Here is a 23,752-nt window from a genome sequence, read left to right as displayed (position 1 = left end):
GCTGACCCTATCTCCATCTTCATCTAACTTTATCAATATAACCCCCTTTTCCTTTCACATCCATTATTATTTTTGGCCTTGTGTCTCTGAAATATTCAGAAGAGCTTCACTGAATGAACTGTATTGAATTTTAGGATCACCTACGTACTTTGAGATACACAGAGTGCTGCATGTCATTTTGAAGCAGTGCAGGCTACCAAAAACAGGTGTTATACCTACCCAGATATTCCTATGGGCAAAATGTCCCAATGAATGGTGCAGTTTAGGCTGACGGTCAAACTTGCTGGGTAAACTGAGACACAAAGCTCAAAAGGCTACATGTTTTGATTTTATCAAGTGAATGACTCATTTGAGCCACTGTCCTGGAGCACACTGTTTATACTTGTTTTCTATCACCCATATGTATGCTATTTTGCAACAATAAATGCAATACTCAAAATATACTCTTGTTTCTACAGTGCAGCAGCGCAGCTACCTGCAAAGCAAAAATAGCCATTTTTTAAAAAAAAGGATTAATCCACCAATAGGTGTGGCTTTAATTATGGAAAGGAAAAAAGGGATTTGAGCAATAAACATAGAACATGAATCATGAAAAGTTTCCCATCCTGATATTAATTGTACAGAAGTGTAAGTAAAGCAGTTAAGAATGAAGTTCTTAAAATGTCTACAGGACTCCTTTCCAACCCAATATGTGCATTACTCAAAAAGGAGGGTTCACTATTGGATCTGATAATGGGCAAATGACCCAGAAGGAGGGGCGAGTAAAAGTAGAGGATTATCTATGTTAAGCTCCAGGAAGGACCATGAAGCCAAAGTGATTAGACAGTAAGAGCTTTATTATGGGGTCTTCACTCTACAGGCAAGAAGATTTAAAGAGAGTTCTGTTTCTCTGTCCAAAATGGCCCATGGTGTCATCATTACATGATGTGATCAGACTCTTAAAATGACAGTCGACCAAACTTCCACAAATACACAACACTGCTCCCCCTTTACATCAGAGGCTCTTTCAATGTACATATTGTGAATTATTTCAATCATATATGGTAGTCAATTGGTCAAATGTTCTGGAGAATGTCAATTTCTGTATGGCTATCTGTGAAACTTGGGCATTATTTATTTTCCTTATTAGCTTTAATCTCTGGTAAGTTAGGTGTACTTGGAACATCATCTGTTATTGCCTTTTCCTGAGATGACTGAATGTGTTGCTCAATGTCATGGTATTTTCCACTGTCCCCTCAGATGCTCCAGTTACTGTTCTGATGTCACGTATATCCAGGTCTTTATTTGATGTAGGTATTTGTGGATCTTCAATTAATGTTGTCCCTGCCATATTTGTCCTGGTTGCCAAGAGTTGATCTGCATGTCTTCTCCATGTTACGTTATTTCTAATCTGTCTGGTATAGGAAACAAGTCTAATCAATGCTACAATGATGGCTTTTACCCATTTATTGCCAATTTTGTAATTCCTCACCAATACTTGAACTATTTGGAAAATAGTGTTTGCCTTGGTTTTCTCATTGAAACAGACATGCATTTTCCAATAATGCCTTTTGTCAGGGTGACAATTTAGCATGAGCAATGATGAATTTTGAACTGTCAAGTGGGCTGTATTCTGGTATATCAACAAAAATTGGCTCAGTCTTTTGGATAATTTTCTTTGAAACATTTCTTAAGAGTAACTCAAGAACATTGTTTGACCAAACCTTTCTCACACACCAATCAGAGACTTGGAATACCATTCTGCTTCATAGTCCATAAACTCTTGTGATGTAAACTGTAGACCATTTCACCAACAAGTTGTTTCAGATAACCAAACCTTTTAAAAGATTCAGCCCATAGTTCACTGGCTTTTTGTGAAGATATTGTCTTCAAGTTTGCCATTTACGATGTGTGTCAACCAATAGGAAAAACATATGTGCTTCAAAAGGTCTAGTGTAATCAATATAGACTCTTTGCCCTAGTAGTTCTAGGAGTGTAATAGTGCTACTGAGAGGTTGAGAACTCTTGAGTAAGCTACATACTTTCCAACCTTCTCAATTTCAGAGTTGACCATGGCCATCAAAAATAGTTTCTGACCATATCTTTCATTCTGACAATGCTACAGTAACTTTTGTGTAGTTGATTTAAAATGTTTCCTTAGCTGAAATGGAATGTTGACTCTCATTCCCCATGGGGAGCATTCTGCTTGTCTGGATAGTTCTTGCTTCCTTGTGACGTATGACTTCAGTTCTGGTGGTGTTCCTGTGATCTTGCCACAAAGTACCATATGAATCTCTTTTGATAGTAGTGTATGTAATTTGTCTTGCTATTACCGGAGTGTTCTCTACCTGTTTAAAGTAGAAAATGTCTAAGTGAGGACTGTTTGTGGTCAACTCCTTTCGCAAAGATTAGGACTCATTGGCGTTTAGAAGATTGTGAAATGATCTCATTGCAGCATATAGGATTCTTAAGGGGCTTGACAGGGTAAATGCTGAGAGGGTGTTTCCTCTCATGGCATAGTCTAGACTAGATTAGAATCTCACAGTCAAGGGGCACCAATTTAAGAGTTAGACAAAGAGGCATTTATTCTGAGACTTGAATATCTTTGGAACCCTTGCCATAGAGAGACCTTGTGTATATATTTCAGTCTGATCAGTTGGGGAATGAAACCTTATGGGGGAAGGGCAGGAAAAATGGATATGTGGAGTGTCGGTTCAGCCATGATCCTGTTGAATGGAAGAGCAGGCTAAATGCTCTACTCCTGTTTCTATTTCTTATGGTCTTATAGTCAAAGATAATCTAGAAGGCCCATCAGCATTCTCCATGTCCATTCAATTTCACATACTTGATTGTATAAGTGTGAGGCGATAGCAGCATCATTTATCTCTGTGTACAACTCATTGCTTGAGAAGATATCCCTCCCTGTATGTGACTCAAATATTGTGATCAGTGGTCTGTGGCTTGTTAGCAGGGTAAATTCCCATCCATACAGGTATTTCAGGAGTAATCTAATAGCAAAATTGATTTGAAGAGCTTCTTTCTGTCTCTGTGCATAGTTCACTTTTGCTTTGTTTAAAGATCTTGATTCAAAACCTATTGGCTTCTCTTCACCATTAGGTAAAATGTGAGAAATTACTGCTCCCACTCTTGCTGTGAAACATCCCATGCGAATTGCAACTTTGGGTCAAAATGGGTCAGGACTTCAGATTTTGATAAAACTTCTTTGACCCATCAAGGCAGTTTCACATTGATCTTCCCATTTCCAATTCTTGTTTTGGCATAAATTGCACAATGTCGTAAGAATGATTGCAAACCTGCCATACTAATTTAGCAACTCCAAAAATGATCACAATTAGTTTTTACTTTTAGATGCTGGTGCCAGTTATGTCTTTTTTACTTTCGAAGGTGACTTGCGTAACCTCTTAGCATAAATGACATGGCCTAAACATTTGATGGAAGATTTCAAAAGTTCACATTTGTCTTTCCTTACTGTTGGGCTATTAACTTCATATCTTTGCAAAGTAGCATCAGAATTGTGAAGATCCTTTATTTTCTCTGACTAATTGTTCTGGTAATACTCGAGTCCTTCAAACCACTTAAGATCTGATTTGTGGCACATTGGAATATCACAGGTGTAGATCTGATTCCAAATGGAAGTCTCTTGTATTTGAATAGTCCTTTCTGTTAAAATTATCATGTATTTGTATGACTCTGGATCTCCCTTTATTTGGAGATAGGCTTGACCAAGGTCAAATTTACTGAAAAGCTGGTCCAGCTAGTCCAGCAAATAGGTAATCGATTAAAGACTCGATACACAGTATTACATTAAGGGTGACCTTAAAATCATCACTGCTGATCTTTCTTTATCATCAGTATGATAGACATGGCCTAATGACGCTCATTTACGGGTTCCAGGTCTCCCGTCTTGACCTACCTTTCTAATGCTGTTTGGTCTGATTGCATAAGACACTGACCTAGCCTTGCAATATTTTGCTTGATTCTGATCCTTGATTTTCAATTTGGCAGATCTTTTCCATGCTATATTACATTAAATATTGCTCTAGAGTTTTGAATGATGAGTCTCAGAAGCTGATGAGCAATTTACTTCAGTCTGGTTGAGTCTGATTTTCTGTAACCACTTTCCTCAATAAAGCTAGAAAATTTCCCTTGATACCATGTAAGGATAAATCTTCAGACGACCATGTAACTAAATGCCTTTGTGTGGAACACCAGAAAATGGGGGAGATACTAAATGAGTATTTTGCATCAGTATTTACTGTGGAAAAGGATGAGGGGCATGGATAGGGTAAATAGGCAAAGTCTTTTCCCTTGTGTCGGGGAGTCCAGAACTAGAGGGCATAGGTTTAGGGTGAGAGGGGAAAGATACAAAAGCGACCTAAGGGGCAACCTTTTCACGCAGAGGGTGGTACGTGTATGGAATGAGCTGCCAGAGGAAGTGGTGGAGGCTGGTACAATTGCAACATTTAAAAGGCATTTGGATGGGTATATGAATAGAAAGGGTTTGGAGGGATATGAACTGGGTGCTGGCAGGTGGGACTAGATTGGGTTGGGATATCTGGTCGGCATTGACAAGTTGGACCGAAACGTCTGTTTCCATGCTGTACAACTCTATGACTCTGTATAATCCTTAAAGTCACTACTTTGCCCATGTATATTCTTAGTACAATTTTTGAGAGTTGTGTTGCAGTGAGACTCAGCTGCTTCTGATGTCAGTGTTCAGATTTTGGTGGAACCGCTTCTGTGGTGTCCACCTCCATTTTTGCTGGCTTGCCTTTTAGTAGGAGGGTGACCCAGTGTTGGTTTGTGTCACCAACAATGACCAGTGTGTTTTAATAACAGCTCCTCTTTGGACTGAGATTCTGAGCTTTTCTCATCCTTTTTTGTACTGTGTAGATTTTCTTCCTACTCTTCATTTCTGCATGTCTGTTGATATGTTCTGTTCAATGTGCTTTTTTCTTGCAGTCCCTGCATACAGTTCCTTTATGCCAGCAACTCACTGCTGTGAGACCTGTATTTCCACACTAGTGGCAGTTTTGAGCCTGTGTTGGTGCTGGTCTGTCACCTGCCATTTCGTTAACTCTCCTAGTTGAGCTTAGTTGTTGGGCTACTTTGGCTTAGTTCCATCGAGGTTGCTGTTTCCAGTGCTTTCTTTAAGTCTGGGTTCCTTTCTATCAGTATTCTCTTCTGGATTACTTAACATTTTGAACCACGCACCAGTCTGTCTCTCTCTGATAGCAACATTTGTCTCCAAATTCAAAGTGTTCTGCTGACCACTTTAAAGTTGCTATGAGCTGGGAGATAGCTTCACCATCATTCCATTTTACATTTTGGAATCTGAACGGTTCAGCAGTCACCAGTGGGTTTGGTATAAAATGGTTTTGTAGGATTCCTGCTATAAAGAGTCATAGAGTCATTCGAGTTGTACAGCATGGAATCAGACCCTTCAGTCCAACCTGTTCATGCTGACCAGATATCCCAACCCAATCTAGTCCCACCTGGCCCATTACCCTCCAAATCCTTCCTATTGATATACCCTTCCAAATGCCTTTTAAATGGGAAGGGCTTGCACAGCATGACAAACCACAAACATTTCAGCAATGCCTTGTCTCTTTCACTTGAAACTAGGTATTCCTGAGGCTGCCTGTTTCTGATTTATGTCCCTAACTCAACACATTTCCCTGTGTGTAAGATGCTCCTTACTCAGTGTTCCTTCAGGCTAGAGAATGTGGCAAGCCTCTTCTGCATTGTTCACCTTTTTGTTTGGAGGTGAACTTCTCAAAAATGAATCATTGGGTTGACTTGGTGGATTTCAAAACAGTTTTTTTTCGTATTAACTTCCAAGAAGGACCAGGAATTTAAGCATTTAACAATGGGAGTTTTATTTGTGCCAAAATGGGAGAGCTGTCTCACAATAGCCTGATGAAGGGCTTATGCTCGAAACGTCGAATTCTCTATTCCTGAGATGCTGCCTGGCCTGCTGTGCTTTGACCAGCAACACATTTGCAGCTGTGATCTCCAGCATCTGCAGACCTCATTTTTTACTCGAGCTGTCTCACAATAGTCAAGCAACATCCTGACAATGTCCAAGCCACCACGAACACTATCCCTGGAAATGTCCTCTTCCACTAGCAGGGAGACACAGCAGAGGTGGCACAATGGTATACAATCAGGAGAGAGTTACCCTGGGAATGCTCCACATTGCCTGTGGACCACATGAAGTCTCATGGCTTCAGGTTAAATATGAGTAAAGAAACATCCTGCTAATGAATCAGGATTCCACATGTTGAACAACACTTAGAACAAACACTGAGAGTGACAAGGGTGCAAAATGGTGGTGGATTTCAATATCCACCACTCAGAGTGGCTCCGCAGTTGCACAAGTGATCAAGGTGGTCATATGAAAGAACAAATAAGATTTCCAGCCCAGGAATAGGCCCTATGGTTCTCCAAGCCTGAGCCGATTCAAATATACTGTTTAAACCTGTTGCCCAATTCCTAAGCATCTGTATCCCTCTGCTCCCCACCTACTCACATATCTGTCCAGACGCATCTTAAATGAATCTACCGTGCCTGCCTCTACCACCTCCGCTGGCAACATGTTCCAAACGCCCATCACCTCTTGCCGTGAAGTATTTGCCGTGTGTATCCACCTTAAACTTTCCACCTCTCACTTTGAAGGCAGGACCTCTCGTTATGGAATCCTTCACCCTGGGAAAAAACTTGTCTCTATTCACCCTGTCTATACCCTTCATGATTTTGTAAACCTCAATCAGGTCCCCCCTCAATCTCCTTTTTTTTTCTAATGAAAATAAACCTAACCTATCACCCTCTCTTCATTGCTAGCACCTTCCATACCAGGCAACATCCTTGTAAACCTTCTCGGCACCCTCTCGAAAGCGTCCACATCCTTATGGTAATGTTGTGACCAGAACTGTACACAGAATTCTAAATGCGGTTGAACCAATGTCTTGTACTATTTTAATTACTTGCCAGCTCTTCTACTCAATACCCCGTCCAATGAAGGCAAGCATACTATGTGCCTTCTTGACCACTCTACCCACCTGTGCAGCAAACTTCAGGGTACGATGGACCTGCACTCTCAGATCTCTCTGCCCATCAACTTTTCCCAAGGCTGTCCCAAGACTAATTTGCTCTAGAATTAGTCTTGCCTAAATGTGTCGCCTCACATTTGTCTGGATTGAAATCCATCTGCCACTTTTCCGCCCAAATCTCCAGTCAATCTATATCCTCCTGTATTCGTTGACAGTCCCGTATGCTTTCTGCTACTCCACCAGTCTTTGTGTCATCTGCAAACTTGCTGATCATACCAACAGTGCTCTCTTCCACATCATTCATGTATATTACAAACAACAATGACTCCAACACTGACCCCTGTGGAACACCACTGGTCATCTTTCTTCATTTCGAGAAACTCCCTTCAACTACTGCTCTCTGTCTCCTGTTGCTCAACCAGTTCTTTATCCACCTCGCAAGAACACCCTGCACACCATGTGACTTCACTTTTTCCATTAGTCTACCATGGGGAACCTTATCAAACGCCGTACTAAAGTTCATGTATATGACATCAACAGCCCTTCATTCATCTGTCAACTTGGTCACTTCTTCGAAGAACTAAAGGATATAGCTGCTATATTGGCTCTGCAGCAGGTGAGGGAAAAATATATTTCAGGATCTCATCCTTACTAATCTATCAGCTGTTCATGCGTCTGTCCATGGCTGTATTGGTAAAAATGACCACTGCACAATATTTCTCCAGACAAAGTCCCACCTTCCTATTGAGAGTACCCTCAGTTGTGTAATACTGTCTCCTGTGTTAAGTAGGACAGACTTTGGACATTCAAGATGGTGGCGACCCAGCAAGTCTGAGTCTGTAGTGCCCTGCCTAAGACTCTGGCAAAGTGGGCACCCACCTTCACCACACCCTTTAAACCATTTAAGATAGCTTTTGCCCAGCATAGTTAGTCATTTTACATCAAACTTGGACAGTTTAGTGTTGTTTTTAAAATGACTAAGGGCAAAAAATTCCTGCAGTTCGCAACAGGCAAGGACCCCTCCCCCACCCCCTCCCACAGCAGCAGAGATGTCCGTGGCCACTTCGGAGGACTTACCTGCAGAGGGGAGCCTGATCTCCGGAATCAATAAACTTCAAGAGAAGATCAATGCCTTTATTGAAGAATCCAGGACCAGGTGGGAGTCAATCTCTGTCATGCTGCAGAAGAATGACTGAGAATTCCAGAAACTTGAACAGCACGTCGGAGAGCCGGAGCAATGGGCCACTGCCTTGGAGACTACTGCCGAGTCGTCCGTGGATCGGATTCAGGCTCACTTTTAACTCTGGAATAGACAAATTCAAATATTTTATAAAACCATTCTATAACGCCTGGGCTGAGGGCAGGGTCCTAGTTAGGAGAGGTTATGCTGGGGTTATTGACATGTAGTCACGCCCCCTGGGAGCAAGGGGGGGAAAGTCTCCTTTCAAATGTGTTTTGTGTTGCTTTTTTTAACTTAATTAAAAACTATGTCTATGTTGGTGCAATTGATTTAAAGAATTTTTGCATTTGTGAATTTTCTTTGATTTTTATTCAAGGTGTTTTGGGTGGGGCTCTTCCTCCCTCCTGGGGGATCTCAGGCCTGCCCAGATGATGATGGCTTGCCATTCCCTTAGGTGGTGCACCTGGAATGTCGAAGAGAAATTCACCAATTAAAAGGAAAAAGATATTCTCAAGTCTCAAAAAAGAAAGGGTTGATATAGCTCTCTTACAGGAGACACATCTACTTGACAAAGAACATTTAAAGCTCCAACAGGGTGGATTTGATCAGGCTTTTTTTCTTATCTTTTAGTTCAAAAAGTAGGGGAGTAGTCATTCTTATTCGGAAGAATTTTCCTTTCCAAATGTTAAGCCAGATAAAAGATGAGTCTGGACGGTATATATTGATCAAAGCCCTAATATACGGAGAGGAATACAGGATTTTGAATCTTTATTGTCCCCCGGCATACCCTTTTAAATTTGTAACAGAAGTGTTCTCTAAGTTAATGGCTTTTGGGGTCCGCCATACAATTATAGGAGGAGATTTTGTCTGTACTATGGACCCAGGGACAGATAGGGTACCTAAGAGCACTATGGGCGTATCTCTTAGACCTAGACAACTAGCAGATCTGAAAAAGGAGCTAGGGCCAGTAGATGTGTGGAGGTGCCTTCACACCCAGGGCAGAGACTTTACTTTCTACTCTAACCCACACAAGTGCCATACCAGAATTGATATGTTCTTTGCTCCCTCGACCCTTTTGAATTCCATATTGTTTTGCAAAATAGGTGATATAGCTATTTCTGATCATGTCGCAGTATATATGGAAGTCAAGACTAGGGATGCTGGGATAGGCCCCCGACATTGGCGTATGGATTCTTGCTTATTAAAGGATAGCAAATTTATAAAATATTTTCTCAGGAATTCAAAACGGCCAGTAACCCGTTGACGATGTGGGAGACCATAAAGGCTTATGCGAGACGTTTGGTCATCTCCTATTCTGTGACCCAGAAAAGACAAAAGGGAGAACAGCAGTGCCTGCTCGAGGTTCACTTGAAGGCAGCTGAGACAGTGTATGTTGATAGGCCCTCTATTTCTAAGCAACAAAGGATCACAGCCCTTAGGGAAGCCTTGAATACCGCACTTAGCTAAACAGCAAAGAGGGAAATATTATTTGCAGAGCAGAGATTATATGAATATGGTGACAAGCCTGGCAGATACCTAGCATATCTTGCTAGGAATAAAAAGGCTCCTCAAGCTATTACGTCCATTAGAGCAAGTGCTGGTACTCTGACTTGTGATCGTACGAAGATCAATATAGCCTTTAGAAAGTTGTATTTTGAACTGTATAAATCACAGGACTGTGAGGATAGAACTGAGAAGATGGAGTCCTTCTTTAAAAACTTGGCCGTTCTGGCTTAACCTCTGAGCAGGTGTCGATCTTGAATGCCCCCCTGAAAACCGAGGAAGAACTCGACGCAATTAAACAGCGTCAGATTGGCAAAGCGCCTGGACCAGACAGATTCCAGGTTGAGTTCTATAAAGAATTTATAGGGGAACTGGTCGGGCCACTCAAATATATGTACAATTACTCACACAGTCAGGGCTGCCTCCCGCCTTCGTTGAGAGAAGCAAATATCTCTCTCATACTTCAAAAAAAGGAAATGCCCCTGAAGATTACTCATCATATAGACCAATATCCTTACTAAATTTGGATTTTAAAATTTTTTCTAAAATGTTAGCATTAAAATTGGAGAGGGTCTTACCATACATCATAAAAGAGGACCAGATGGAGTTTATTAAGGGTCGCAGGTCAACTAATAATATTAGAAGGGTCTTAAATATGATACAAGCTTGTCAACAGGGATGATGTGGGAAATTCTAGGGCATATGTACAAAGGCTTATAAAAAATATTTTCTAATCAGCCTGATTAGAGATGTTATTACACACTTCTGTAATAGATGGATCTTGAACTCAGGTCTCCTGGCTCAGAGATAAGTCTTTACCACTGCACCACATTCGAGAGAGCAAAGGCTGAAGGATAACCTAAAATCATGAAAGGATGCATGTCGTCTCCATGGATTATATTCACATATCACTTTTTGACATACTGAACTTGTACTTGCAAAATTTTATTTTAAGAAAAGCGCTAATGGATGAACGTGGTGCTCATTTATGCTCGTAGGTTGAGATATTCATACGTACTACCAGAGATTCAATTGCTTGTGCATTTGCTAGTTGCTCCTGCATTGCAGTAAAAGTTCAGTCAATCTTTTCTGAACCCTTTCAAGTTTCACAGCATCTTTCCGACAGGAAGGAGACCAAAATTGCATGCAGTATTCCAACAGTGGCCTAACCAATGTCCTGTACAGCCGCAACATGACCTCCCAACTCCTGTACTCAATACTCTGACCAATAAAAGAAAGCATACCAAATGCCGCCTTCACTATCCTATCTACCTGGGACTCCACTTTCAAGGAGCTATGAACCTGCACTCCACAGTCTCTTTGTTCAGCAACACTCCTTAGGACCTTACCATTAAGTGTATAAATCCTGCTAAGATTTGCTTTCCCAAAATGCAATACCTCTCATTTATCTGCCATTTCTCAGCCCATTGGCCCATCCAAGATCCTGTTGTAATCTGAGGTAACCCTCTTTGCTGTCCACTACACCTCCAATTTTGGTGTAATCTGCAAACTTACTAACTGTACCTCTTGTGCTTGCATCCAAATCATTTACATGAGGACTTGGCACTGATCCTTATGGCAGTCCACTGGTCATAGGCCTCCAGTCTGAAAAACAACCCTCCACCACCACCCTCTGTCTTCTACCTTTGAGCCAGTTCTGTATCCAAATGGCTAGTTCTCCCTGTATTCCATGAGATTCCTTGCTAATCAGTCTCCCATGGGGAACCTTGTTGAACACCTTATACTGAAGTCCATATAGATCACATCTACTGCTCTGCCCTCATCAATCCTCTTTGTTACTTCTTCAAAAATCTCAATCAAGTTTGTGAAACATGATTTCCCACGCACAAAGCCATATCGACTATCCCAAATCAGCACTGTCCTCATGACATGTCCTTCCTGCCAATCTCCCTTTCCACCAATCCGCTCCACCCTCACCTCTGACCTATCACCTCCATCCCCACCCTAATTCACCTATTGTACTCTTTGCTACCTTCTCCCCAGCCCCCCCCCCCCCCCCCCCCCCCCCATTTATCTCTCCAACCTGGAGGCTCCCTGCCTCTATTCCTGATGAAGAGCTTTTACCCGAAACATCATTTTTCCTGCTCTTTGTATGCTGCCTGACCTACTGTGCTTGCCCAACAACTTGCCCACCACCAATGTCAGGCTCAATGGTCTATAGTTCCCTGGCTTGTCCTTACCACCCTTCTTAAACAATGGCACCACATTAGCCAATCTCCAGTCTTCCGGCACCTCACCTGTGACTATTGATGATACAAATATCTCAGCAAGAGGCCCAGCAATCACTTCCCTAGCTCACCACAGAGTTCTGGGGTACACCTGATCAGGTCCTGGGGATTTATCCACCTTTATGCATTTCAAGGCATCCTGCACTTCCTCCTTGTAATATGGGCATTTTGCAAGATGTCACCATCTATATCCCTGCAGTCTATATCTTCCATATCCTTTTCCACAGTAAATACTGATGCAAAATATTCATTTAGTATCTCCCCCATTTTCTGTGGCTCCACACAAAGGCTGCCTTGCTGATCTTTGAGGGGCCCTAGTTACCCTTTTGTCCTTAATGTATTTGTAAAAACCCTTTGGATTCTCCTTAATTCTATTTGCCAAAGCTATCTCATGTCCCTTTTTTGCCCTCCTGATTTCCCTCTTAAGTATACTCCTACTTTCTTTATACTCTTCTAAGGATTCACTCGATCTATCCTGTCTGTACCTGACATATGCTTCCTTCTTTTTCTTAACCAAACCTTCAATTTCTTTAGTCATCCATAATTCCCTATACCTATCGGCCTTTCACCCTAACAGGAATTTACTTTCTCTGGATTCTTGCTATCTCATTTCTGAAGGCTTCCCATTTTCCAGCCGTCCCTTTACCTGTGAACATCTGCCCCCAAATCAGCTTTTGAAAGTTCTTGCCTAATACTGTCAAAATTGGCCTTTCTCAAATTTAGAACTTCAACTTCAACTTTTAGATCTGGTCTATCCTTTCCCATCTTTATTTTAAATCTAATAGAACTATGGTAGCTAGCCCCAGAGTGCTCCCCCACTGTCACCTCAGTCACCTGCCTGCTTTATTTCCCAAGAGTAGGTCAAGTTTTGCACTTTCTCTAGTAAGTAGCCTACCTGCTGTTCCATACCCCTCTCTTCCATTTGATTGACTGACTTGGATTTGTAAATGATGTTATCTTGCTAGCTAAAGAATCGTGTACATTCCAAAAAATGGCCACCAGTCTTGAAAGTATGGTATCAAGGTTAGTCTGTGTATCAGCTGTGAGGAAACCAAGGTAATGACGAACATCAACAAAATTTTGCAAAGCAGCATTGATTTTCCATACGATCAGTAATTCCAACCTCAACATATCGACAGCTGCAACTCTACGTAACCATAGTATTAATCATATGCTACATCAGTGAGATTTAGATTACTTACAGTGTGGAAACGGGCCCTTCAGCCCAACAAGTCCACACTGACCCGCTGAAGCGCACCCACCCAGACCCATTCCCCTACGCCTAACACTACGGTCAATTTAGCATGGCCAATTCACCTCACCTGCACATTTTTTGGATTGTGGGAGGAAACCGGAGCACCCGGAGGAAACCCATGCAGACACAGGGAGAATGTGCAAACTCCACACAGTCAGTTGCCTGAGGCGGGAATTGAACAGATATGGAAGGGAACCATAAATATGTCGCAATTATACCCTACAGTGCTCTGTTTCAGCCATGAAGATTCAGTTTATACATTTGACTCCGCATATAAAGCTAAAAACTTTGTAGACACTTTAGACCTAGAATCAGGGGATGTGGAGTCAGTATGGATAGAGCTGAGAAATTCTAAGGGTAAAAAGACCCTCTTGGGAGTTATCTACAGGCCCCCAAACAGTAGTCTAGATGTCGGATGTGAGTTGAATCAGGAGTGAAGTTGGCCTGTTGCAAAGATGTTACTATAGTTGTTATAGGGGATTTCAACATGCAGGTAGACTGGGAGAATCAGGATAGTATTGGACCTCAAGAAAGAGACTTCATGAAGTGCCTCCAAGATGGATTCTTAGAACAGCTGGTGCTGGAGCCTACCAGGGAGAAGGCAATTCTGGATCTGGTATTGTGCAATGAACCAGAATTGATCAGGGACCTCGAAGTGAAGGAGCCATTGGGAAGTAGTGACCATAATACAATAAGCTTCAATCTGCAATTTGAGAGGAAGAGGGTACACTCGGAAGTGACAATATTTCTGTTGAATAAAGGGAACTATGGAGCTATGAGGGAGGAGCTGGCCAAAGTTCAATGGTGCAATACCTTAGCAGGGATAACAGTGGAGGAACAATGGTGGATACTTCTGTGTATAATGCAGAAGATGCAGGATCAGTTCATTCCAAAAAGGAAGAAGGATCCTAGGAGGAGGCATGGGTGGCCGTGGCTGACGAGGGAAGTTAAGAAACATATAAAGTTAAAAGAGAAAAAGTATAACATAGCAAAGATAAGTGGAAAAACGGAGGACTGGGAAGTTTTTAAAGAACAACAGAGGATTACTAAGAAGGAAATACGCAGAGGAAAAAAACTGAGATACAAAGGTAAACTGGCCAAAAATATAAAGGAGGATAGTAAAAGCTTTTTTAGGTTATGTAAAAGGCAAAAAAAATGGTTCAGACTAAAATTGGGCCCTTGAAGACAGAAACGGGGAATATATTACGGGGAACAAAGAACTAGCAGAAGAATTGAATTGGTACTTCAGATCTGTGTTCACTGGGAAAGACACAAGCAATCTCCCTGAGGTAACAGTGGCTGAAGGACCTGAACTGAAGGTAATTTATATTTGCCAGGAATTGGTGTTGGAGAGACTGTTAGGTCTGAAGGTTGATAAGTCCCTGGGGCCTGATGGTCTACATCCCAAGGTACTGAAGGAGGTGGCTGGAGAAATCGTGGATGCATTGGTGATTATTTTCCAGAGTTCGATAGATTCGGGATCAGTTCCTGAGGATTGGAGAGTAGCTAATGTTGTACCACTTTTTTAAAGAAAGGTGGGAGAGAGAAAGCAGGAAATTATAGACTAGTTAGTCTGACCTCAGTGGTGGGAAAAATGCTGGAGTCTACTATAAAGGATGAAATTACGACACATCTGGATAGTAGTAACAGGATAGGTCAGAGTCAGCATGGATTTATGAAGAGGAAATCATACTTGACTAATCTTCTTGAATTTTTTGAGTATATAACTCTGAAGATGGACGAGGGAGATCCAGTAGATGTAGTGTACCTGGACTTTCAGAAAGCTTTTGATAAAGTCCCACATAGGAGGTTAGTGAGCAAAATTAGGGCGCATGGTATTGTGGGCAAAGTACTAACTTGGATTGAAAGTTGGTTGGCTGACAGAAAACAAAGAGTAGTGATAAACGGCTCCATTTCAGAATGGCAGGCAGTGACCAATAGGGTACGACAGTGATCAGTGCTGGGACCGCAGCTTTTTACAATATATGTTAATGATATAGAAGATGGTATTAGTAATAACATTAGCAGATTTGCTGATGATACTAAGCTGGGTGGCAGGGTGAAATGTGAGGAGGATGTTAGGAGATTACAGGATGACCTGGACAGGTTAGGTGAGTGGTCAGATGCATGGCAGATGCAGTTTAATGTGGATAAATGTATGGTTATCCACTTTGATGGCAAGAACAGGAAGGCAGATTACTACCTAAATGGAATCAATTTAGGTAAAGAGGCAGTACAAAGAGATCTGGGTGTTCTTGTACACCACTCAATGAAGATAAGCATGCAGGTACAGCAGGTAGTGAAGAAGGCTAATAGCATGCTGGCCTTCATAACAAGAGGGATTGAGTATAGAAGCAAAGAGGTTCTTCTGCAGCTGTACAGGGCCCTGGTGAGTCTGCACCTGGAGTATTGTGTGCAGTTCTGGTCTCCAACTTTGAGGAAAGACATTCTGGCTATTGAGGGAGTGCAGCGTAGGTTCACAAGGTCAGTTCTTGGAATGGCAGTACTACCTTACACTGAAAGACTGGAGCAACTGGGCTTGTATACCCCTGAGTTGAGAGGGGATCTGATTGAAACATATAAGATTATTAAAGGATTGGACACTCTGGAGGCAGGAAACATGTTTCTGCTGATGGGTGAGTGCCGAACCAGAGGACACAGTTTAAAAATACGGAGTAGACCATTTAGGACAGAGATGAGGAGAAACTTCTTCACCCAGAGAGTGGTGGCTGTGTGGAATGCTCTTCCCCAGAGGGCAGTGGAGACCCAGTCTCTGGATTCATTTAAGAAAGAGTTGGATAGAGCTCTCAAGGATAGTGGAATCAAAGACTATGGAGATAAGGCAGGAACAGGATACTGATTAAGGATGATCGGCCATGATCATATTGAATGGTGGTGCAGGCTCGAAGGGCAGATTGGCCTACTCCTGCACCTATTGTCTAAAATAGACAGATTAGCCTGAAGAGTATGGTTAATGTTTGTTCTCTTTTCTATCTTTCCCCATGTTTTCTCTTCGTTTTTTTTATTCCTTTCTTTCTCCCTAATAATTTCCTTTTTGGCTTCCTCGGCCCATCTGGATTCTATTATGGGTTGTAAAATTGGGAACATAGCTATCTCTGATCACACGGCAGTGTATTTGGAGGTTAAGGCCAAAGTGAACGGCTAGACTTGCGGCAGTAGTGTTTGGACCCTTTTCTTAAGGATTCCAAATTTGTTAAATACGTTTTGAAGGAGTTTCAGGAATTCTTGACTATCAACTCAGGCACGGCTAGTAGTCCATCTATGCTATGGGAGGCTGCTAAGGCCTTTGCTAGTGGATTAGCTATTTCCTGTTTGGGTAGCCAGAAACGACAGAAGGAGGAACAGCAGTGTCTATTTGAGATGCGGTTGAAAGCTGCCGAGGCGGCACAATTTGCATGGCCTTCTGTGATTAAGTTACAGCGAATCATGGCCCTCTGGGTTGCCTTGAATTCAATACGGAGACAAAAAGCAAAGAAAGAACTTGCTTTTGATAGTCAAAGGCTGTTTGAATATGGGGATGGGCCAGGGATGTATTTCATGTACCTGACTAGGAAAAAGCATGCTCCCCAATCCATTACTGCAATCAGAGGTAGTGTCGGGGTCCTGACACACGATGCTAAAAAGATTAATGAGGCTTTTGGAGCTTTTATTCTGAATTGTATCGGTCTGAAGGTTAAGAGGACAGGAGGGCTAAAATGGAGATCTTTTTAAAGAACCTGGACCTCCGGGGTAACCTTTGAACAGGCCTCTCTCTTTAATGTCCCATTGACAGTTCAGGAAATACAGGAGGCAGCTAGGCAACTTCAGAGTGGGAAAGTGCCTGGCCCTGATGGTATCCCGGGTGAGTTTTATAAGGAGTTTATAGGGACTCTGTCAGGGCCGATATTGGAGATGTACAATCACTCCTATATGCATGAATGCCTACCACCATCTTTGAGAGAAGCTGATATTTCCTTAATTTTTAAGAAGGAGGTTCCTGAGGATTGTGCTTCATACAGGCCATCTCTCTATTAAATTCAGATTTCAAGATTCTGTCCAAGATCCTGGCGCTGAGATTGGAAAGGGTGTTGCCACATATTATTAAAGAGGATCAGACAGGTTTTATAAGGGGCCGAAGGTCCTCTAATAATATTAGAAGGTTGCTGAATGTGGTCCAAGTTTATTAGTAATGATTCATTCAGGAGTTGGTGATTTCCTTAGATGCAGAGAAAGCATTTGACTGGGTGGAATGGCCATATCTTTTTTATGTTTGGATTGGGTGGAATCTTTGCTAAGTGGGTGGAGGTTTTATATCGCCACCCTCTGGCTGTGGTCATCACCAACTGGGTGAAGTCTGGGAATTTTAGGATTGGTAGGGGTAGCCGGCACCGTTGTTATTTATGTTGGTGATAGAGCCGCTGGCAGAGGCCACTCGTCAGAACATCCACATAACCGCTCCGGACGTGGGATTGGGGGCACACAAGATTACACTGTATGTTGATGATGTCGATGGCTCCGTGGTTAGCACTACTGCCTCACAGCGCATGGGACCCGGGTTCGAATCCATCCTCCGGTGTCTGTGTGGAGTTTGCACATTCTCCCCCTGTCTGTGTGGGTTTCCTCTGGGTGCTCCGGTTTCCTCCCAGTCCAAAAATGTGCAGGTCAGGTGAATTGGCCATGCTAAATTGCCCATAGAATTAGGTGCATTAGTTAGGGGGAATGAGTCTGGGTGGGTTACTCTTCGGAGGGTCGATGTAGACTAGTTGGGCTAAGGGCCTGTTTCCACACTGTGGGGAATCTATTCTATTCTAAAAAATTGAATGTCTTTCACCAGCGCTACCTTTAAGATTTTTGAGTATCGGATCGAGAGACAAAATTACCAACAAAGAAGCTTTGCAGAGGACTGGTCAGGTGCGTTTTGAAGTATGATGACAGAGAGCTGACTGAGACTGGCAGGACATGTTTTTTTTGCCTTCTGGACATATGTCCCATAAGAGTGGCAATAGAGAAGATGCTAACAGCCAGAAGTAGGAATCTCGGCTGCAAAAATTATGATCTGTTTAAAGAGGATATTAAAGAAAGGGATGCTACCTAGATTGAAATGGAAGAGATTGTGATGGACAGGAACAGTTGGAGGAGTCTTGTGGGTCCTGCATGGAACCAGTGGATTAAGTCCAAAGAAGCAAGTCTCTTCTATTCTACTTTTATTAAACAATTCTAAAGTCTAGAATTTTAATTACCTTATCTACATAAATTTAATCTTCTCAAAACTGAAGCTAACCACTGAAATGTTCACATGAAATGAGGTAGTTGATTGGAACCTGAACTGAACTTCATTGAACAAATTATTGCTGATATTAGGGGTGTAACTAATTCAGGAGCACAAATTTTCATTACTACAACCTGGGTATTGTTGGAGCCTTTATTTTTGCAGTACATGGTACCTTCATCCTTTTCATATCATGAGAAGTAAAACAATTTGGCTGAAGACTAGAATATCTGAAGGTAGAAATCTTAGAAAACTGAAATGGATAATCCATTCAGCATTTCTGGCTGTATGTGATTGCAAATACTTCAGTCATTTTTTTTCATAGAACATAGAAAAATACAGCGCAGTTTAGGCCCTTCGGCCCTCGATCTTGCGCCGATCCAAGCCCACCTAACCTACACTAGCCCACTTTCCTTCATATGCCTATCCAATGCCCGTTTAAATGCCCATAAAGAGGGAGAGTCCACCACTGTTACTGGTAGGGCATTCCATGAACTCTCAACTCGCTGATTAAAGAATCTACCCCTAACGTCTGTCCTATATCTACCACCCCTTAATTTAAAGCTATGCCCCCTTGTAATATCTGACTCCATACATATCAGTTTTCCTCACTGATCTGAGCTTTTCCACCATTAAGGATGAAGATGTCTGTGAAGCTTTTTGTGTTCCAATTAAATATTTGCTTGCTGACCATTCATAACCGTTGCACTAATACAGAGTTTGATTTCATTGTTGTGGAAACACTTAGTTCTAGCTACAGCATGTTTTTTTGTTATTTAACATGTTGTGATGTCAGTAGCTAGATACTTTTTCGGCATGCCTAACTGCTACACTTCCATTGAAGCAATGTTGATCCCCTGGCTTCTTGCAAATGGTAGTTTGAAGGATCTGCTTGATCATTAGGTTAGGGATTATACTCCCAGATAGTGTTTAATTTATTTAAATGTGAGGTGCTGCATTTTGCTAAGATAATTCAGAGCAGGACTTGCACACTTGGTCCTGGGAATGTTGCCAAACAAAGAGAACTTGTGATGGAGGTTCATAACTCATTGGAAGTGGAGCCACAGGTAGACAACGTACTGAAGAAAGAGTTTGCTACACTTGGCTTCATTGGTCAGTGTATTGAGTATAGGAGTTGCGAGGTCATGCTGCATTGGTTAGGCTGTTTTTGGAATATTGTGTTCAATTCTGGTTTCCCTGCTTTAGGAAAGATGTTGTGAAACTTGAAAGAGTTCAGAAAAGATTTACATGATGGAGCCGTGATTGGAGGATTTTAGCTATAGGGAGAACCTGATTAAACTGAGACTACTTTCTCTGGAGTGTTGGAGGCTGAGGGGTGACCTTATAGAAGTTTATAAAATCACAAGGGGTATAGATAGGCCAAGATGTTTTCCCCAGGGTAGGGGAGTCTAGAACTAGAGGGCATAGGTTTAAGATGAGAGGGGAAAAATTTAAAAGGGGCCTCAGGGGCAACTTTTTCACCTAGAGGATGATGCATGTATGGAATGAGCTGCCAGAGGAAGTGGTGGAGGCTGGTACAATTATGATATTTAAAAGGCATTTGGGTGGGTATATGAATAGGAAGGGTTTAGAGGGGTATGGGCCAAATGCTGGCAAATGGAACTAGATTAGTTTAGGATGGTTGGTTGGCATGGATGAGTTTGACCAAAGGATCTGTTTCTGTGCTTTATATCTCTATGACTCTGTTGATGGCCCTCAATACTTTGTGATCCAATATTCTGAGCTGTTGGATAAATCTGTTTCCCATTTGACATGGTGCGAATGCCACACAACTTAATGGAGGATATCCTCATAGTGCAGGGAGGACTTTCATCTCTGTACTAATATTGCTCCTACCAAACTATCATGGACAGGTGCATCTGTGATAGTTGGATTGATGAATGCAAGGTCAAATAGGTTTTTCTCTCATGTTGATTTCCTTACCCAATGAAGCAAGCTTAATCCAACAGATATGACATCCTGACTCTGACTCTGCCATCTCAATCAATTGTGATGGAACTGAGCCATTTTGATGGGGGACTTTAAAATCTAGAAATAAGAGTACATTCTGCATCCTTGATACTTGTGCTTCTTCCAACAGGTGTTCTACGTGGAGCAGTTCTGATTCTTTAGCTGAGGGAGGGTGGCAGTGATAATCATCCGATAAACACCTCATGCATCATGACAGGTGGCACGGTGGCACAGTGGTTAGCATTGCTGCCTCGCAGCCTCAGAGACCTGGGTTCAATTCCCGCCTCAGGCAACTGACTGTGTGGAGTTTGCGCATTCTCCCTATGTCTGCGTGGGTTTCCTCTGGGTGCTCCAGTTTCCTCCCACATTCCAAAAATTTGCAGGTTAGGTGAATTGGCCATGTTAAATTGCCTGTAGTGTTAGATGAATGGGTAAACGTAGGGGAATGGGTCTGGGTGGGTTGCGGGTCGGTGTGGACTTGTTGGGCCGAAGGGCATGTTTCCACACTGTAAGTAATCTAATCTAAACCTTGTGGGCTCCAGAGTCGTCCCTTCTTTGCTATATACTATCGTCACCATGTCTGGTGCACCTTCCTGCTGCTGGGATAATTCATATCCACAAAGATGATGGAGAAGCCTGCTACTTTAGCTGTGAAGTAAGATTCAGTGAGTATGATTCTGTTAGGCTGTTGCTTCATTATTCTTTGAGACAACTCTCCCAATATTGTCACAAATTCTGAGCTGCTAGGGAGGAGAACTTTGTGGGTCAACAGAACAGAGTGTTCTTTTCTTATTTCTGGTAGCTAGGATGACATTGGATTACACATCCATTTCTTTTTTTTTCAAGCCTACTTTAGTGGGTTTATACAAGTGAGTCACTTGCCAGGGCATTTCACAGACCATTAAGAATCTCTCACATTGCTGAGAGCCTAGCATTGCACACGAGTTAGACTGGGTAAGACAACAGTTTTGTTTCCTAAAAGAAATTGGTGAACCAGATCAGATTAAAATTAGCAGAAATCTGATAGTTCCATGTTTCCCAGGTGGAATGATTTTAGTGTCTTGAGCTTTAGTCCAGGCTTCTGGATTATTGTCCAGTGACATTTGCTATTATGTGGCTATTCCTTTGAAAATGTATTGATTCCCTCTAAAATTCCTTAGGGCAAGCATTCCAATTTCAGTTGTATGTTATAGATCACCACTTCTAAAACTAACTGGCTTTGTTTCTGGTGTTTGGGACGTGGTCAGTGTAATAACTAATGGGACAGTTTAAGGTCTTGTCTTAAGACCTGTTCATCTGCACAACCTTGGGGCAACAGTTTCTAGAATTATGTTTACATCTATTCATCTTGTGGTTTTAGTCTTTAGGCTACTATGTTTTGTAGATTCTTTGAATATCGTTCCCTTACTTGCATTAATTTTTCATGCAGGTGTCTAAGGATGAAGAGACCTAAAATAGTGTTCAGTTATTAATCCTGATTTGTCTGGCAAATAAATTTTTGTAGAAGACAGCCACATGACTTGCAGGATAATATAGTTATTACATTGTATAACATACTTTCATTATTTTCTATAAACAGGTTTCATGGAATGATTTCACGAGAAGCAGCAGATCAGCTGCTGAGCCTAGCAGAAGGCAGTTATATTATTCGGGAAAGTCAACGTCAGTCTGGTACCTATACACTGGCACTGCGGTTAGTGGTGATTTTAATAATTAAATGCAGTGTAAAGTGAACCCTTAATACATAAGTTATGATTTAAACGAGTGTGATGGTAGAAATAAAGATTTTGTGTGTTTTTGTTTGCAATTTAGATTCTGACTAGATAATTGCTATTTCCTGTATCTTCAATTAATAAACTAGCTGAATCTTCAGGTTTTTTTTGACGAGCTGACATTCGACTTTTTTTATTATATCCATCCATTTCTTAGCTGTGATATCTAAACTTTTAGTGTGACCTTTATTATTTGTAATAGTACTCAGTAGTATGACCTGCTGTATTGTTGCACATTTTAGATTTCTCGAAGCTGGTATTAAATTTGGAATGACTTTTTTCAAAATTGTAATAACTCATTCTTGATCTAGATAATTATACAGTCAACTCTCAGCAAAATGAGGAAGTACATCCGACACAATTGTCCATGTTCTTCCAGTTTCAGACAAATCGGAACGAATGTATTAGATGTCCTTCAGAGTGAACAAGTGCAAGCTCTTATTTTGTTGTTCGAGAATAACAGGAGTTTCTTGTACTTTGCAAGGAGACTTTTTAAATGGAATAGTTTCCCAAAGAAACTAAGAGTATTGGTTCATCACTAATTAAAGATGCAAGCACAAAGTATATTTTTTACTATAAGTAGCACTAGTAGGGCTTTAGATTAGATTACAAGGAACATAAGATATAGGAGCAGAATTAGGCCATTTTGCCTCCTGATCCTGTTCACTATTGAAACACAGCTGTTCTGTTTCTCAGCCCGATTCTCTGTCTGCTCCCAGTAACATTTGATCCCCTTACTAGTCAAGAAGCTGTCTCTCTCTATCTTAAACACACTCAGTGACTTGGCCTTCACAGCCTTCCATGGCAATGAATTCCACAGATTCATCACTTTTTGGCTGAAAAATTTCCTCCTGTAAGTTCTGAAAGGTCGACTCTTCACTCTGAGGTTGTACCCTTGGACCCCAATTTCTCCAAGATGTGGAAGCATTTTCTCCCATGTACAATCCATCCAGGTTTTTCAGTATTCTAAGTTACAATAAGATTCCAACACCCCCACCCCCATCCTTCTAAACTCTGAGGCAGACCCAAAATCCTCAACTCTTCATATGACAAGCCCTTCATCCCTGGGATCATTGTTATTAATCTTGGGCACTTTCTAAGACCAGCACATCATTCCTTAGATATGGGCCCAAAACTGCACATGATATTCCAAATGCAGTCAGCTCAGAACCCTCTTCTTGCATTCTAACCCTTTCAAAATGAATGTTAACATTGCTTTTTGCCTTTGAATTGCATGTTAACCTTAAGAGAATCCTTAATTAGGACTTCCAAGTACCTTTGTGCCGAAGCCATTCCTCATTTAGAAAATAGTCAACACTCGTCTTCCAACCTGCATAATCGCAGACTTTATTACATTGTATTCCATCTGCCACTTGTTTACCCACTCTCTTAGCCTATCTAAGTCCGTCTGCAGCTCCCCACATCATCAAAGCTATCTCTCTTTGTACATACCTTTGTCACCTGCAAACTTAGCAACAATATCCTCCATTCCTTTATTCAG

General features: G+C 41.7%; 1 protein-coding gene across 1 annotated transcript in view; it reads left to right on the top strand.

Moving 5' to 3' along the window:
• The first annotated feature begins 1,240 nt into the window (after window positions 1-1,240).
• The window catches only part of chn1 (chimerin 1), a 157,038-nt gene continuing 134,526 nt past the window's right edge, over window positions 1,241-23,752 (top strand). The window contains exons 1-2 of the mRNA XM_060827931.1: window positions 1,241-1,289; window positions 22,059-22,172. Coding sequence (XP_060683914.1) covers window positions 1,288-1,289; window positions 22,059-22,172 — 116 coding nt within the window. The 5' untranslated portion in view covers window positions 1,241-1,287. The remainder of the gene's footprint in view (window positions 1,290-22,058; window positions 22,173-23,752) is intronic.

Source organism: Hemiscyllium ocellatum, chromosome 7, assembly GCF_020745735.1.
Source record: "Hemiscyllium ocellatum isolate sHemOce1 chromosome 7, sHemOce1.pat.X.cur, whole genome shotgun sequence".
NCBI lineage: Eukaryota > Metazoa > Chordata > Chondrichthyes > Orectolobiformes > Hemiscylliidae > Hemiscyllium > Hemiscyllium ocellatum.
The sequence above is the reverse complement of the archived record's forward strand: the minus strand, read 5'-3'. Positions and strand labels throughout refer to the sequence as shown.